Source organism: Pipistrellus kuhlii, unplaced genomic scaffold, assembly GCF_014108245.1.
Source record: "Pipistrellus kuhlii isolate mPipKuh1 unplaced genomic scaffold, mPipKuh1.p scaffold_m20_p_8, whole genome shotgun sequence".
In the NCBI taxonomy this organism is placed as follows: Eukaryota; Metazoa; Chordata; class Mammalia; order Chiroptera; family Vespertilionidae; genus Pipistrellus; species Pipistrellus kuhlii.
This window is the reverse complement of record NW_023425584.1, coordinates 7,009,551-7,024,316: the sequence shown is the minus strand read 5'-3', so window position 1 is coordinate 7,024,316 and position 14,766 is coordinate 7,009,551. Positions and strand designations below refer to the sequence as shown.

At 45.1% G+C, this 14,766-nt stretch overlaps 1 protein-coding gene across 8 annotated transcripts in view; it reads left to right on the top strand.

Moving 5' to 3' along the window:
- The window catches only part of TENM2 (teneurin transmembrane protein 2), an 867,288-nt gene that overhangs the window by 462,890 nt on the left and 389,632 nt on the right, over positions 1 to 14,766 (top strand). Inside the window, exons 1-2 of one of the 8 annotated variants that reach the window (XM_036424554.2) lie at positions 13,084 to 13,557; positions 14,108 to 14,190. The exons of 5 other annotated variants lie outside the window; for them this stretch is intronic. In XM_036424554.2, coding sequence (XP_036280447.1) covers positions 14,151 to 14,190 — 40 coding nt within the window. In that variant the 5' untranslated portion in view covers positions 13,084 to 13,557; positions 14,108 to 14,150. Of the gene's footprint in view, positions 1 to 13,083; positions 13,558 to 14,107; positions 14,191 to 14,766 lie in introns of those variants that run through there. 2 more of the 8 variants (XM_036424552.2, XM_036424553.2) reach the window with 2 other exon arrangements.

Here is a 14,766-nt window from a genome sequence, read left to right as displayed (position 1 = left end):
TGTGTCCTAGATTCCAGCAGAGTCCTTGCACAGGAGAACATTCATTCCCTAAAGGAGGAAATGAATGAATGAATGTGTATTCCTTAGGGTCAGGGATGCTCTAACAAATAGTCCACAATGCTAATAAATAGTGACAATAACTGTTTGGTTCGAATCTTTATCTTGTTTTTCCTTATACCTTTGCTCAGCTCTGGGGAATGGCCATGAATTTGTTTAAAGTCCTGTGTTCTGGAAAACCTGCTGCATGCCTAGTGGGGTGAGGTGGCGGGTGCAACATCCGGGAGCTGGTTTGGAGTAGTCACAGGAGTTCACTTGTCCTAGAAACCCAAGAAGAAAACCAATTCCCACATTTTGCAAGTTTATTTTGCTGTAGTACAGTGAATAATTGTCCTGAGGGGACTCGATGGCATCGGAGAGTATTAATCTTAGATTTTCATTTCCTGTAAAATAACTTTCCACTTATTACATTCAGTGAGAATACTTTGGGTTTCAGGAAATATGCATATTTTATCACCGACAGTCCTGACTGCGCTCCCAAATGTATCTGAAACTCGGGAGTTAAGAGAGGCAAGTGTAGGCAACTGAGTAAACCAGAGGATGCCAGCCTGGGCTGAGAGGGCTCTGCAGGCAGAAGGGCACTGAGTCACCTGGAATCAGCACAGCTGGCACCTTGTTGTCTAATGTTAGGCTCATCGAGCTTTAAATTTTTTTTCAATAGGAAAATATTAAAAATCAAAGTGACGGTAATAATAATAATTAATGTGCTAGCATTTATCAAGCCCCTCACTGTGTTCCAAGCATTTTCCTCAGCTCTTTTATGTACCAGGCTATTTAATTGATTCTTTACAGGAACCCAATGAAGTAGCATAGTGCATTACAAATGAGAGCATCTCTGCTAAGTTCAGGCTTAAAGAAAAATGGCATTTGCTGGTAAAATTTAAAAGAAACTCAGGGGTGCCTCCAGGCTGGTTAGATTTCAGGGCTCCACCAGTGCTATTGGACCCTTCTCTTCCCTCTGGGCATTTTCTGTGGTGACAAAGATGGCCACCAGGGACTCTACCTGGCCTCCCATAAAGATCACTTCCAGTGAAAAGGAAGGTTCTCTTAATGCAGAGTCATGGAAATACCCAGGGTAAGCCTACCTTCTGATATTGACTACAAAGGGTGGGATCTCCAAGTTCTACTTTAGTGTTCTTTATTTGCTAGAAGGACCCACCAAACTGACTGAAAGCTACTGTGCTCATAGATATGGTTTTTCACAGGGAACAGATGCAAATTAAGTCAAAACAAGAGACTTGGGGCACAGAATCCAATTGTGTCCCCCTCCCCCAGCACATCATGGACAGTGCTGACTTTTCCCACTAACAGCATGCGAAAACACACACACACACACAGACACACACACACACACTCACTACTGCCAACCAGGGAAGCTCTCCCAAGCCTTGGTGTCTAGTATTTTTATTGGGGCTCAATCACAGAGACATGGTTGCCCACCCACATGGCTGACCTTTGGTCTCTAGTCCATTCTAAAGTCAAGCTGATGCCATGTAGTCTGTGGTCTGAAGGTCCCACCATCAATCATGTTGTTAGACTCTGTAGTGTGGCCAAGGCCCCCAGATAAACAAAGACTCTTACCTATCAGACATTCCAAGGGCTTTGAGATCACCTCTCAAAAGTCAAGGGCAAAGATCAAAGGTTAATTCTTTGTTTTTAATATGTTTTTTATATTGATTTTAGAGAGAGAAAGGGAGAGGGAGAGAAAGATAGAAATATGTGTATAAAGAATCATGGATTAACTTCTTCCTACACATACCTACTGGAAACTGAGCTGCAACATGGGCATGTGTCCTGACTGGGTATCAAACCATAAACTCTTCATTCATAGATTAACACTCAACCACTGAGCCATTCCCACCAGGCAAGGTTAATTCTTTACTACACAATTTCATAGCGTTCCAATAATAGCTATGACCTCCGCTGGGGTCATGGGCCCATCCCTAAACCAATTGCTCTGGCATGGACATAGAATTTGCTAACTGAGGAGGCCTAGGGATAAGGTCATTCTGATTGACCACTACATAAACTGAAAGCAGGGAGGGGTTGTGTTCTGAGAAAATTGGCCATTGATCTGGCTCTCTTCAGATATAAAAAATAGGACAAAAATCTGTGTTGACGCATTAAAAAAAAAAAGCAACACAAAGTGAATAAAACAGCAACTACCTTTTATTTTTATAGTTTTTTAAAAAGAGAGAGAGCCTCTTAAAATATGACATGTGACTCAAGCAAGAGGCAGAACAATAGCAAGTTGGTAAAGGGGCTCTTCGTGTGATTGCTCATGCAGATTCCCACCAGGAATGAGTTGTCTGTCTCATTTCCCTGGAGCAATGTGAGAACCTCCCTGAGCCGTGGTTCCCAAGCCTATGGTGCATTAGATTCATTGGAGAGCTTTCCAAATCTGAGTGCCCAGGTCACACCCCAAACCATGAAATTGGAGGGGCTGGGGAAGGGATCAGGCATTCCCCATAGAGATTCCCACGTGCACCTGGTTAGAAACCACAGTCGTGGGGGTTTAAAGCAACACAGAGACCACTGCTGTGAACACTAGTTTTCAGGATGGCCACATTCACTGGATAAATGACCACCACCCGATCCTTAGTCAGAACTCCTCTTGAGAATTATCAGGTGTAGTTGTAGATATCTGGGTTCAAATCCAGCTTTTCCATTTACCAAGTGATGAGTCCTGAGCTAGTTAGTGTCTTAGCTTCTTTAAGGTTGTTTTTCCTCATCTATAAAACCACTAGTAAACTTTACCCCATGGAGCTTCTGAAAGAAAATATGAAGAAAGTGCCTGACAGAACAAGTGCCAATTCCCTTCCTTCTATTATTACATTTATTGAAAAGGGACAGAAAACTCTAGTCTTTTCTATCCTGCCATTAATAATTTGTGTTGTGTTGTTTTCACATGTTTATGAAGGATTGGGAAAAAAATGTATCTCAGTCAAGGATGCAAAAGTTTGAAGTTTTCTTTGTCATTAAATGTATTTGTTCCATTAAGTACTGGGAGTCTCAGGAGGAGGTAGCTCATTCAGTCAATCAGTTCTCCAAGCCAGATTTGCTAAGTATCTGTGACAATAGCTCATCAATCCTAAAACGCACCGACTTGCAAAATAACTCACTGTTATTTTATGTCTGCATAAAGAGGGGAAACCTTTGCCAATTAACGTACGATGTGCCATCAGTTGTAAGAGGAATCCCCATTTCATAAATGTTCCAATGAGCCACAAAATAGACATCACAGAGCTGGTGGAATGTGATCTCACGCAAGATGCTAGGCACGGGATGCAGAGCGACACAAGACACTGAGTCAGCCAGTGGAGGCAGCAAAGGACCAAGCCCCTCTCTCCTAAGAAAAGTGGCCCCCAGTTTCATCAGGAGAATATTCCTTTTCATTAAAATGAAAGGGAATCTAATAATCATGCCTCTTTCAGATTATTAGATGTCCACTCACCACTGTTTCACCTTTGAGAAATGCAGTGACCATTTCTAAGTCACTTGTCTTCCAACAGGGCCAGTTTAGATGATCATGTCATCTCACCCAACAATGGGAGAGTCAAAATGGCTCCTGGTCTATATCTCAGCAGATCACATAAGCCATGAAACAGGAAGAGGCTCAGCATCAGAAGGAATCCGGTTTGATGGTCACAAGGTCTTTGTTCCTCACATCTTCCCATTCAACAGAAGAATCTGTGTTGTGATCCCAAATGGATCCAGATATAAGCTTGGAAAACATTTTCTGAATAGAGCCCTTTGCTCATTCGCCGTATACTAATACAGATATGCCCTCATTTCTCTCTTCTTTCATGAAAGCCTCCTTGCCCAGAAATGTGCCTGTGTTTACTATTTCTTTAAAGTAGCTGCCCAAATATGTCCGCATGGGCAGCAAGGTGTTTGGGGATATTTTTGGAACTGGCACTATAAGTGATTTTGACTTATCCTGTTAAAATGCAACCTTTGTATGTAGTTTGGGAAATTGATGTTTTGGCGACAGAAAACAAATCCAAATGGAAAGAGAGAGAGAGAGGGAGAGAGAGAGAGAGAGAGAGAGAGAGAGAGAGAGAGAGAGAGAGAGAATAGCCACTTCAAATCCAAATGAGACTCTCACTAAAGGCATCTTGGTGGGCCATGCCAGCCCTGGTCCGCAGTGCTGTCCCTCAGAAGGTGAGCAATTTAGAGAATGAAGGCTGGGTAGGAGGGTGGGTGCCCACATTAGCTCATTAAGGAAATGATCTTATTAGTCCCTCTTATTAAGGAAGACTCCTTAAGAATTGACAGTGTATAGGCTTTGAACCTGCCTGATAAAAAGTGGGTCTTATCAAACAGCTCCAGCTCCTAGTGAAAAGGTCTAGATCGTCCATTCCCCAGTGCAAACATGTCTCTAAGCTTCTGTTTGCATACTCCGGAAAGAAAAAGACAGTTTCTCATTTTCTCTGACTCTGGCACAAACAGCGTTCCAGGGGACGGCAGCTCCCACGGACATTGATGAATCATTGAGTGTTAACGGCACACGGAGGAAGGCAGAAGTTTCCCGAGTGACCTGACATGGAAACCTTCCCATTGCCACTGCTTGGGTCCTTTTATTTATTTAACTCTTTGGCTTTCTCTCTGAACGGATCCGGTGCTTTAGTTTTTCTGCCATCACTTGTCTGAGCTGACCCTGTCCGGAAGTTGTAAGGCTGAGATTTTGACAGCTCTGTCATTTTCGTGGCTGCGCAGGGGGGTGCCGAGCTCACAGGATTATTGCTCTCCAGGAATACTTCACTCCAGAATCAAGCAGAAGGTCAAGAGAGACAGAGAGAGAGAGAAAAACTCTAATTAAGTCAGACAAGGCAGGCTTGGGCCATAAAATGTGCGTGCGACTTCAGGGAGGGCCTCGTGTTTGTGTCCAAGCGCAGCCATCGGCCCCAGTCAGGGGCCGCACTTGTCACAAATGGACAACAACAAAATTGCCATTAGAGTGAGCGACTCCTTAAGAACTGGCTTCATTCTCCGCTCCTACCCTGCTATTAAGGCGCCCCTTGAATCAGATTAAGGCACGGCGCTGTAACACATAGCTTGATTAGAGCGATGGAAAGAGAGCAAGCTCTTGTCTTGCATTTGCTGCCTTTGTTCCAAAGATGTGTGACTTCTGAGGACCAGCCTGGTGTGTAATGCAACCAGACAGCAGTGCCCAAATAGAATTAAAGGGCAGGGCGAGATTTGTTCCTCTGGGAACGGAACTGAGAAGAGCCTTGCTCTAAATGTGTGTGTTGGGTCCCTGCTCTAAGGAACTGGGCACCATGTAGAAATCCCAGACACTCAAAGGGCTTTAGTCCATTTGAAGTCATCAAATTCCATCTGAGACCTACTATGTGCCAAATGTTGGACAAGACATTGATGCTTCAACAAAGTCACAGAGAGCAGGAACTTCATGTCTAATGGGGCTTAAGGCAGGTGAGCAAATAATGTTAATAGAAGGTGACAAGTGCAATAATAAGTCTAAAATTGCTGAGTATCTACTCTGTGCTAGTGGTCACTGTTCTAAGAGCTTTACGAAGAATAAGTCTTTTAAGGTAAATGGTAGACTGTCATGCCTGGAGCTTGAAGAATATGCAAAGTAACCTGAGAGGTGTTTAAATGGGTCTTGAAGGATATAAGGAATGATTTCCTTTGTCTAAGAAGGAAATAGAGGAAAAGTAGGTATTACTATTCAGAGTGGCATACAATGTGATCATCCAAGAAACGAGGTATTCCTGCAGCATAAAGCAGGAGTCAGGAGCTGGAGAGGAGCTCAGGATAACGGGATGGGTGAAGGTTCTGTCGCATAGGTGCTGACACCATGGAGAATTTTAAGCAGAGACGACATTCAAACCCTTTCTCGGAGCGGTGCCAATCTTTGATGGCCCAGTGTCATGACTCCAGGGACAAGGCAAATGAGAAAGGCAGTGGCAAGGGAGGGGCTGAGAAGAGGAAATAATGAGTTGGAGAGCCATAATGAGGTGACCAGAATGGCACCAGTGGAAGTGTCCCCAAGACTTGCTAGTGCAGAAGAGGTAGACACAGGGTGAGGCAGAAAGTTAAATGCATTTCTGCCTTAACCATTTTGCTACAGATTCAACTCTCCTTTGTCCTTCTGTGAGGCAGCCCCTGAAAAAAGAGGTTTGCCTCCAGCACGGGAAAGGGTCAGAGTTTCCTGGGGACCCTTGCTGAGCTCAGTGGCTCCCTTTGCCTCCTGAGCAGGGGCCCGGCCCTCCGTTCTGAGGAAGGCTATGTGCATAGTAATTATGGGGGCAGGGCACCGTGTTGTATGATTGGAAATGTCTCAGAAATGTGACCAGTAGTGAAAGGAAGAGTCCGATCAACCCCGATGGATGTCTTGGGGGGTAGGGGGAAGCTTCAGAGGAAGGAGGTATATTACATGAGGGCCTAGGGTTAGAGAGAGGGTCTCTTTGCTGGAGAGCTTACCAGCTCTATACACACACACTCATGCATGCACTGAACTTAGCCCTGCTCCTGCAAAGCTCCATGATGCTATTGTGGAAAGAGCATGGGAGCTTTGGAGGAGCAGGAAGAATCCACGCCTGTTGAAAACTTGACTTCTGCTTCGGAGCTTACCACCCGTGCAGTGCTTCCATGGAGAGCAAACCTTCCGCTGACAATAAGCTGGAGGCCTGTGGCCTGCACCTTGCTGGCTCTTCTGCAGCCTTATCAGGAGCCGCCATTCAATCCTCCCTCCCCTCTCGCCTCCCCCACTGCACCGAGCTCTCAGCAGCCTCCTCGCTCATTGCAGGCCCATAGTAGAGCTTCCACACGTCCTAATCACATATCAGCTTTCTAAATTGAGAAGGTGATGAATTTTTAAATTCTCAAATCTGCTCTGTAATAATCTCTCCGCCACCCTACACATTACGATGCAAGAAAGCAACAGATGTGTTTTCCTAGGACTGTGGGAACATGAAATATTGATGGGGAAAAGGACTGTGGCCGTGGCATCGAGGTTCGCCTAAAAGGAAAGTAGCCACTCGCATCCCAGCCTCTCATTTTCCATCTTTTGCTTCTGACACTTTGGACGTGAAAAGGCCCCAAACACAGGATACCCAGGGCTACTTCAATGAAAGCTCTTAAAAATCGGTGCAGTGAAATCTGCCTAAAAACCTCTTTATCAGTCTCCTGGGACCAATCGCTACTGTGGCTAACACACATTTGATCTATACAGATGAGTTTCCCTTTGTCCCCGAGGGAACCTCTGTGAACACAGTGGATTTACATGGTGCCAAGCCCAAGTGGCCTGTCGGAAAATAAATAGCATTTTAACACGTCCATGTTCCCGTCCCCAGGATGAAAAGTAGCATGAAGACTCTTCTCTGAGTTTTCTATCTGGGCCACAGGACATAATCAAAACTTCATTTTCAAAGCATTTCTTTTCATGGCGACATTTCACTCCGAGGCACCACATTCTGAAAAGAAGAGGTGCAAAGCAGAGATTCCACTGGTTCAGAGAAAGAAATAAAGGTTAAAATTTCAGCTCAGACAGTATTTCCAAACATGTGTTCGCATGCCATGGGGTATAATACATATGGTAAAATAGGCAAGGTGTCCTTAAGAGGCACCGAGCTGAAATTTTTAACTGTGATATTTATTTATTGTAATGCATATTATGTGTATATATACACACACATGTTGATATGTATATATAGGGCAGGCAAAAGTAGGTTTGCAATTGTGAGTACACACTACAGAATTTATCCTTGTATTCTTGTTTATCAATTATAGCATTATTACTTTTTTTTTCCTCGTTGGCATTGTTTTATTTATTAACTAGAGAGGTGGAGACACACCCAGAAATTCAACTGCATACCTTTCTCCCACATTGGGTTATAATTAATTTTTTAAATCTTTATTGTTGAATGTATTACAGAAGTCCCCCTTTTTTCCCCATTGATCTCTTCTAACCCATCCTGTTGTCTGTGTCCATGGGTTTTGCATATATGCATACAATTTCTTTGGTTGATCTCTTCCCACACCCACCCAACCTTACCTTCCCTCTGAGATTCAACCATCTATTTTGTTCCACATATGGTGAGATCATGTGATACTTGTCTTTCTCTGAGTGGCTTATTTCTCACTTAGCATAATACTCTGCACTATGATTTCATGGAAATTAGTAGCAAGGATGAGGCTGAAGTTACAAACAATAAGTCAACTTGAAGAAAAATATTAAGGGAAAAAGCCAAGGACCTGGTAGAAAGTCAAGTGCAGGGGAGGACTGGATAGAGCAAAAACCCGGAAGGTGGTGGGACAATGACTGACAGCTGGGAAAAGCCCATCAAGGGAAATTCCCCGCATATGTTGTTAGGAGCATCCGGGCTGGCTCTGCCCTTCCCTGGACAGTGGTTGTAGGTGGGAATCGAGCTGACATCCCTGCAGAACCACAGGCCACCACCAATTCCCTGTGACTCAATGGGATTTGAACCACAATCCCCTGTTGTCTAAAATCCTGTTTCCTTTGTGCAGAGAATTACACATGCGTGGTACCTAAATCCCCCCTGTCATATCAACCCTGAAATGCTGTAAGCCATGATATTGCCAGCCACTCAACAGGCACACCTTTCAGAGGTGGGTTCTCCAGGCTAGTGGGCTTTGTGGTGGATTCTCGGGTGCAAGAGGAGGGTTCTAACTCGCTAAGATGGGTCCCAGCTGGGATGAAAAGATGGTGATAGCAGTGTGTGGCTCCTGAGGCTTTAGACATGCCAGGCATGGAGCATGAAGTGTGTCTCTGTCATTATGTAGTTATAGAAAGTAACATAATAGGTGTAGGGTTCGGCGCTATCTACTGTTTCAGGCATCCTCTGTGGTGTGGGGACATACCCCACTATGGTATACTGTGCTGCACCTCTGCCAGTTTAACATAGCCTTCAACAATTGCTCCCCTCAATGGAAACAGGAAGTAAGTGCTGCGGGCGGTTTCTTGTGTTGTTCTGGAAGCAATGACAGTTTCTCAATGCTGCTGCCAGTGAGACACACCTATGCCTTGTAGTAGTCTCAGTATATCTTTAAGGATATTCATCATTAGGAATTGAGTTTAAGCTTCCACGTAGAAAATAAAAAACACCTGGAATGAAAGACCACCAAGAGTTCCTCCCTTTTATTTACAGACACAAAGAAAAGGCCACTAAGGTAAGATTAACTTTCCAACCCCACATGATGTAAAAGTACACATGGCCCAGCAAAGTCAGCCTTATCCTCAGATCAAGCATACCTGCTAAGAGAGACATGTTCCACTTAATGCTGGCCAAATCAGTATGTACCTCAGAGGGAAAAAATAAGGAAAAGGTGAACTTAATGAGGCAAAATCATGACTTGTATTGGAAAGTGATTATCTGGGATCTGGGCAGTGACTACAGTGGGGCCATGTTACAACTTGATCTGGCTGATGTGTTTCAGAAGGACTCATAATTCATGTTTCAACTGGAGAAATAGCTTCGGCGCATGATGCAACAGAGGGCATTTTTGTTGAGGTGGTTGGACAAGAAGCAGAAAAAGGGGTTATTTGAGACTCTGATTGAGAAAAGGTTCTCAGTGATTTCCAGGTGGTCACAATGTGTGTGGGCATTTTGTAGCAGTGAAATGTATTTCTCACTTAAATCTACTTCCCTGGAAGATTCATAATTCTGATGGTCCTTGTTTATGGAAGCAAGAGCATGGTTAGTACTTAAAAAAAAAAAAATACACTTTTCAAGCCTAGTCAGTGTGGCTCAGTGGTTGAGCATTGATCTATAAACCAGGAGGTTACGGTTCAGTTCCCAGTTAGGGCACATGCCTGGGTTACGGGCTTGATTCCCAGTGGGGTGTGTTCAGGAAGCAGCCGATCAATGATTCTCTCTCATCATTGATGTTTCTCTCTCTCTCTCTCTCCCTTCTTCTCTGAAATCAGTAAAAATATATATTTTTAAAAACCAAATTCAAGCCCTCCTGTGTTTATATGAAACAGGATGTAATTCTCTGTGAACTGTATCCTTAGAGAAGAGACATGTACAAACGTGTGTATTTTTCAAAGGTATTCATAATAATGAATGTATGTTCTCATTCAATGGCAACCTTGATAAGAGTTTGAAGTATCGCTCTTCTCATTCAAAAGGTTTAGAAACTTCTATTGAAGCCCTTAGATAGTAAAATGGCTTCACACACTACACACACACACACACACACACACACAGTAACTCATTTACAGAGAATATTAAAATGAAATTTTAAAGCAATCACTTTCTGGGAGGAAAAAAAAGTTGCATTCTTTATGAAGGACTTGTCCCTATACTCACAGCATTAAAGCAGCAGGACTGATGGAGTCAAAACCAATTTTCAGGACAATGAAGTAAAAGTCTGGCTGTGAGTTCCACTGGTTTTCGCTTTGGCCTTGTGGGGGGATGGGAAGAGCATGGGAAAGGAAGTCAGAACTGTGGGTTCCCGCCCACCTGTGCTGGGTGACATAAAACTGGGTCGACCTTAATCTCTCCAACCCTCCTTGTCCTTTTCAAAAAAATGCTAGTTTTGTATTAGATCAGAGTTTCCTACCCTCTGTTCCTCATAGCTAAGAGCAGGACGGGTGTAACTGAGAGGAGGGTGGTTTCAAAAAAGGGACTTCAGGCCCTGCTTTAAATATCAAGACTCTGAAATAAGTTTCATTTATAGTTCAGTCACCAGAAAGATATTAGGTTGGAATCTCCTATTTAAAAAAATGTCTCATGATCCTCCCCTTAATACTCACAGTTTTCGGACTCCTTTTAATTTTTATCGACATCTCTGTCATGGGGCAGTTCATCTGAACATGTTTGTCGAAGGCAAATGATAGTGATGACTGCCGTGCTTTGCTCACAGATTGTCAATAACAATCTGATTGTGCGGGGAGTATTTAGAGAGGGGCCCGGGCCTCTGTGAACCATCCAGAGTACATTTTGCACCACTTAACTGGTCACCTTTTGAGCCATTTAACTCATCATCTTTTGAAAATTCACAATATCCAAGGTTTATTATGAGCCCACAAGGTTCTATGTTTAGTACTTTGCATTTCTCATGGAATCCTCAAAATCCTTGACCTTGGTCTCATTACCCATAGTTCACAGATGAGGAAACCAAGGCTCAGGAGCTTGAACAAGGCCACAAATTAGCAAATGACTTGGCAATCCCCCAGGCCTTTCCCACACTTAAGCTCTGGAGAACAGCAAAAGGGTCCCCGGGGATCCAGGCCAGGACTTGTAGCCTGAGGTCAGCATCTAAGCTGATTATTGCTTAGTTATTAGAGGAATAAATTATTTTATTGAATAAGCTTTCTCCCAAAGCTTCCTCTGTTCTCATCACTCTGGTGAGTTGCTTTTAGTGTCCTTTCCAAGAGAAGGGATAATGTGAGATAGATTCTTCAGCATAGAGGATGGGAAATACTGCTTCTCGCTGGGACCACAGTTGTGCCCACATGCAGTCAAGGTCTCCATCAAGGTCAGTGGGCTGGATGACCCAGCGTTCTGGGTCTAGGAAGCCAGTACGCAAACTTGAAATCATCCCAAAGGGCAACTTGTCTCTACTTTTCTATTCATCAGATCTTTGGGTGCCTGGTAGTTGTCTCCTATTGTGTGGTGTGTGTATGTATATGTGTGTTCACCGTATCATGCTACCTTTCATCTGTGTATTGTTGAGCAGAGTCCTGCTGCTTTACACCGCTTTGCTATTGTGTGTGTATCACAGAGAAGGTTTGCCCACACACACACTCACCCCCACCCCGGGCTCTGTTCCACTGACCTACCCTTGTTCTCTACCATTGTTTCCATGTCGACACCAATTTTCTCTCCATGGTGCCTGAAGTGGAATGGACTAAGTCACTAGAAGTGACAGTCAGTTCAAAAAATAAAAGTGGCAGTCCAGCTGGTGTGGCTCAGTGCTTGAGCATTGACCTATGAACCAGGAGGTAACCAATAGTTCAATCCCCAGTTGGCGCTTATGTCAAAGTTTCGGGCTTAATCCCCAGTAGAGGCAGGTTGGAGGCAGCCAATCAATAATTCTCTCTCATCATTGATGTTCCTCTCTCTCTCTCTCTCTCTCTCTCTCTCTCTCTCTCTCTCTCTCTCTCTCTCTCTCTCTCTCTCTCTCTCTCTCTCTCTCTCCCCTTTGAAATCAATAAAAACATATATTAAAAAATAAAATAAGAATGGCAAAACACAGGCATGCACATTTAAAGGATGCCTTTGGGGAGAAGCAAGAAGAGCTTCTTCTTGTGCCCTGGGATGAGACAACTGACTGTCCCCAAGCCAACTCCATGCCTAGATACACTGACTTAACTAGAGGTCCTGCCAATCCATGGCTGCCTTGGTAAGCGGTGCCTGGGGCTTTCCCAGAGTGAAGTCACCTTGGCCAGGCCAAGCAGGGACTCTCTAGCTAGCTAGACCCCGGGGGAATGTGTGGGCTCCCTGGTCCTGCAGAGGAGGAAGTTTCTGCCATCCCTCTTCCTTCTCCATGTGCGTGTACATGTCCCTCTGCCCGTGGCTGCTATGCCCAGCCTGCCATGTGCTGTGGAGCTGTGAACAGGAAGGGAAAAGGTGGGCCCCAACTTTGAGACTTGTTTGCTTCCCTGAAGAGGAGACTTGGGGACAGAACCATTGCTCTATTTGGCGAAGTCTGTGGCCTTCCTGCCTAGTGCTGTGCCTTCGATGGGGCACAGAGGGGCACTGGCTGGGTGAGTGTGAACGCTCTCTGCCCAGCTCCGAAGGGCAGTCATGTTGCCAAATGCTTTTTCCTTCCCTGGACAGCTCATTCTAAATCCATCTTCTATGCATTCATCAAAATGGCTTTCGTAGTGCCTCAGTGTTGCTGTCTCCGTATCAATGCCCCCAACCCGGGGAGGCTGCGGGCAGGGTGCTTCCCGGGCTACCATCCTAACTCTCCGCCCTGGGGTGTCTTCCTTCCACTCCAGGGAAAGGGTCCTTTTCCCTCCACTCCTTGGCCGCGGTGGCCACGTCTCAACGCGCTCCTGGCTTCTGAGAGCTGAGTTGGGACACGCCTCAAAGTGCTTGTGTTGCCTCCGAAAGAGGTTGAACTGGAGAGCGCGAGGGGGAAATATATGTGGGAACGGTTTAATTGTCTCCAAGAGGATTCTTAGTAATCAGGATGCCAGTGTGTGTTTTCCAGAGCCTAGAGCTGATATAAATAATGTAGCGTGGCTCGCTCTGTGCAGGCTTGCTGAGGAATGCTGATGGAGAGAGCCAAACAGGGATCTGAGGCTCCCGGCTCCCGGCTCCCGGCACAGCCTTTAAATCCTTTTATTGAGTAGTAGTGTGGAAACCACACCCAGGGCCCTGGCGGCCCTTGGATGCCAGGAGAAGCCGCCAGAGGAGAAACTTTCGGGGGAGCCGCCTCGCTGGGTATTTTGGCGGATGTGGATCTGGATGGCTCCAGGGAACAGCTGGGTAATTTCATTTTGTGCCCCCGATCTCAGAAGGAGCAGGACGATTCTGCCACGGCCCTGATAGCCCGGTAAGTGTGCTGCTGTCGCTACCAAGATGGGACTGGCCCCTCCAACATAGTTAAAAGCATTGCGCTAGCCTTTTAGAGCCTCTTGCCTTAATGGGAAGAGCCAAACGAGTTTTGCTGGACAGCTAGCCCCAGATGCAGTCCTGCCGCTTAAGCTCCTTTAAAGGCGAAGTGTGCACAGGGAGGGCTGGAGGGACCACGCATGCAGGGACCAGTTCATCTGCAGGCAGGAAACAAGAGTACCTTCACGTGGGATTTTTGCAGGACTGCCAAGCCAGGTATCCGAGTGAAGAAACTTCCAGATTTTTATTTAAAGTGTAACTCAAGCCCTGTCTTGGCCACAAGCCCTAACAGTGAGGGCAAAGGAGGGGATGAGAGGGGAAGGGAACGAAGTGGAGGAGTGTTAGAAATAACTGTGGTGGTTCGTGTTGAGGGACAGGTTCTGGGAATTCCATTAAAAAGACAGCTCTTTCTTGCTTTGACTCTGGTGGTTTGGAAAAGGACCTCAGGGAATATTTGTGTTGTGTTCTTTTTTTTTTTCTTTTTGATTAAGGCACTTGGGGTCTAGAAAAGAAGATTAAAGCAGGATCCGTTTAATGTATTTAGTTTGCCTCCCAGACATGAAGCTTCAGAATGGTGAGTGTCAATTCTATTCCTGGTGTTTGGGGTAGCTGGCTGGGGAAAGGGTTCTTGAGCAGGAGTTGTGAGCAGGGATCTGTTAGCATATCTGTTAGCTGTTTTACAGCTTTTGGCCAGTGATAGGAGCTGGTGAGTCGGTGCAGAAAAGGCATAGATGACACGTTTGGTGGGACTGGAAGGATCTGTGCGGCTTGCCCTTTAAGGGAGGAGTCTGCTTCTGCTGTTGCTGGTCAATTAATTATGGGACCTCATTCGGAAACCAGGGGTCATGCCCTGAAATTCACAAGAAACATGTCAAGTTACTTCCTTTTTTACTTTCATCCTGGGACATGTGTATTTCCCTCTTTGAAGTTGCTACATCGTTGTTTGGGTTTGTTTGCTTGCTTGTTTTCTCCTTCATGTTTTATAAAAATAGTATTTGGAAATTTTGTCTGTGGTATGAGCCCTGAATGTGTCATGAAGTATTCTAGAAGCTGCTTTGAACCACCTGATTCGTGTGGGGTTTGCTTTGTCTGAGCCTCATTTTCTCCTCTCCCTCCTGCTCTGTTTACCTGCTGCTTTTGATGGCTCCAT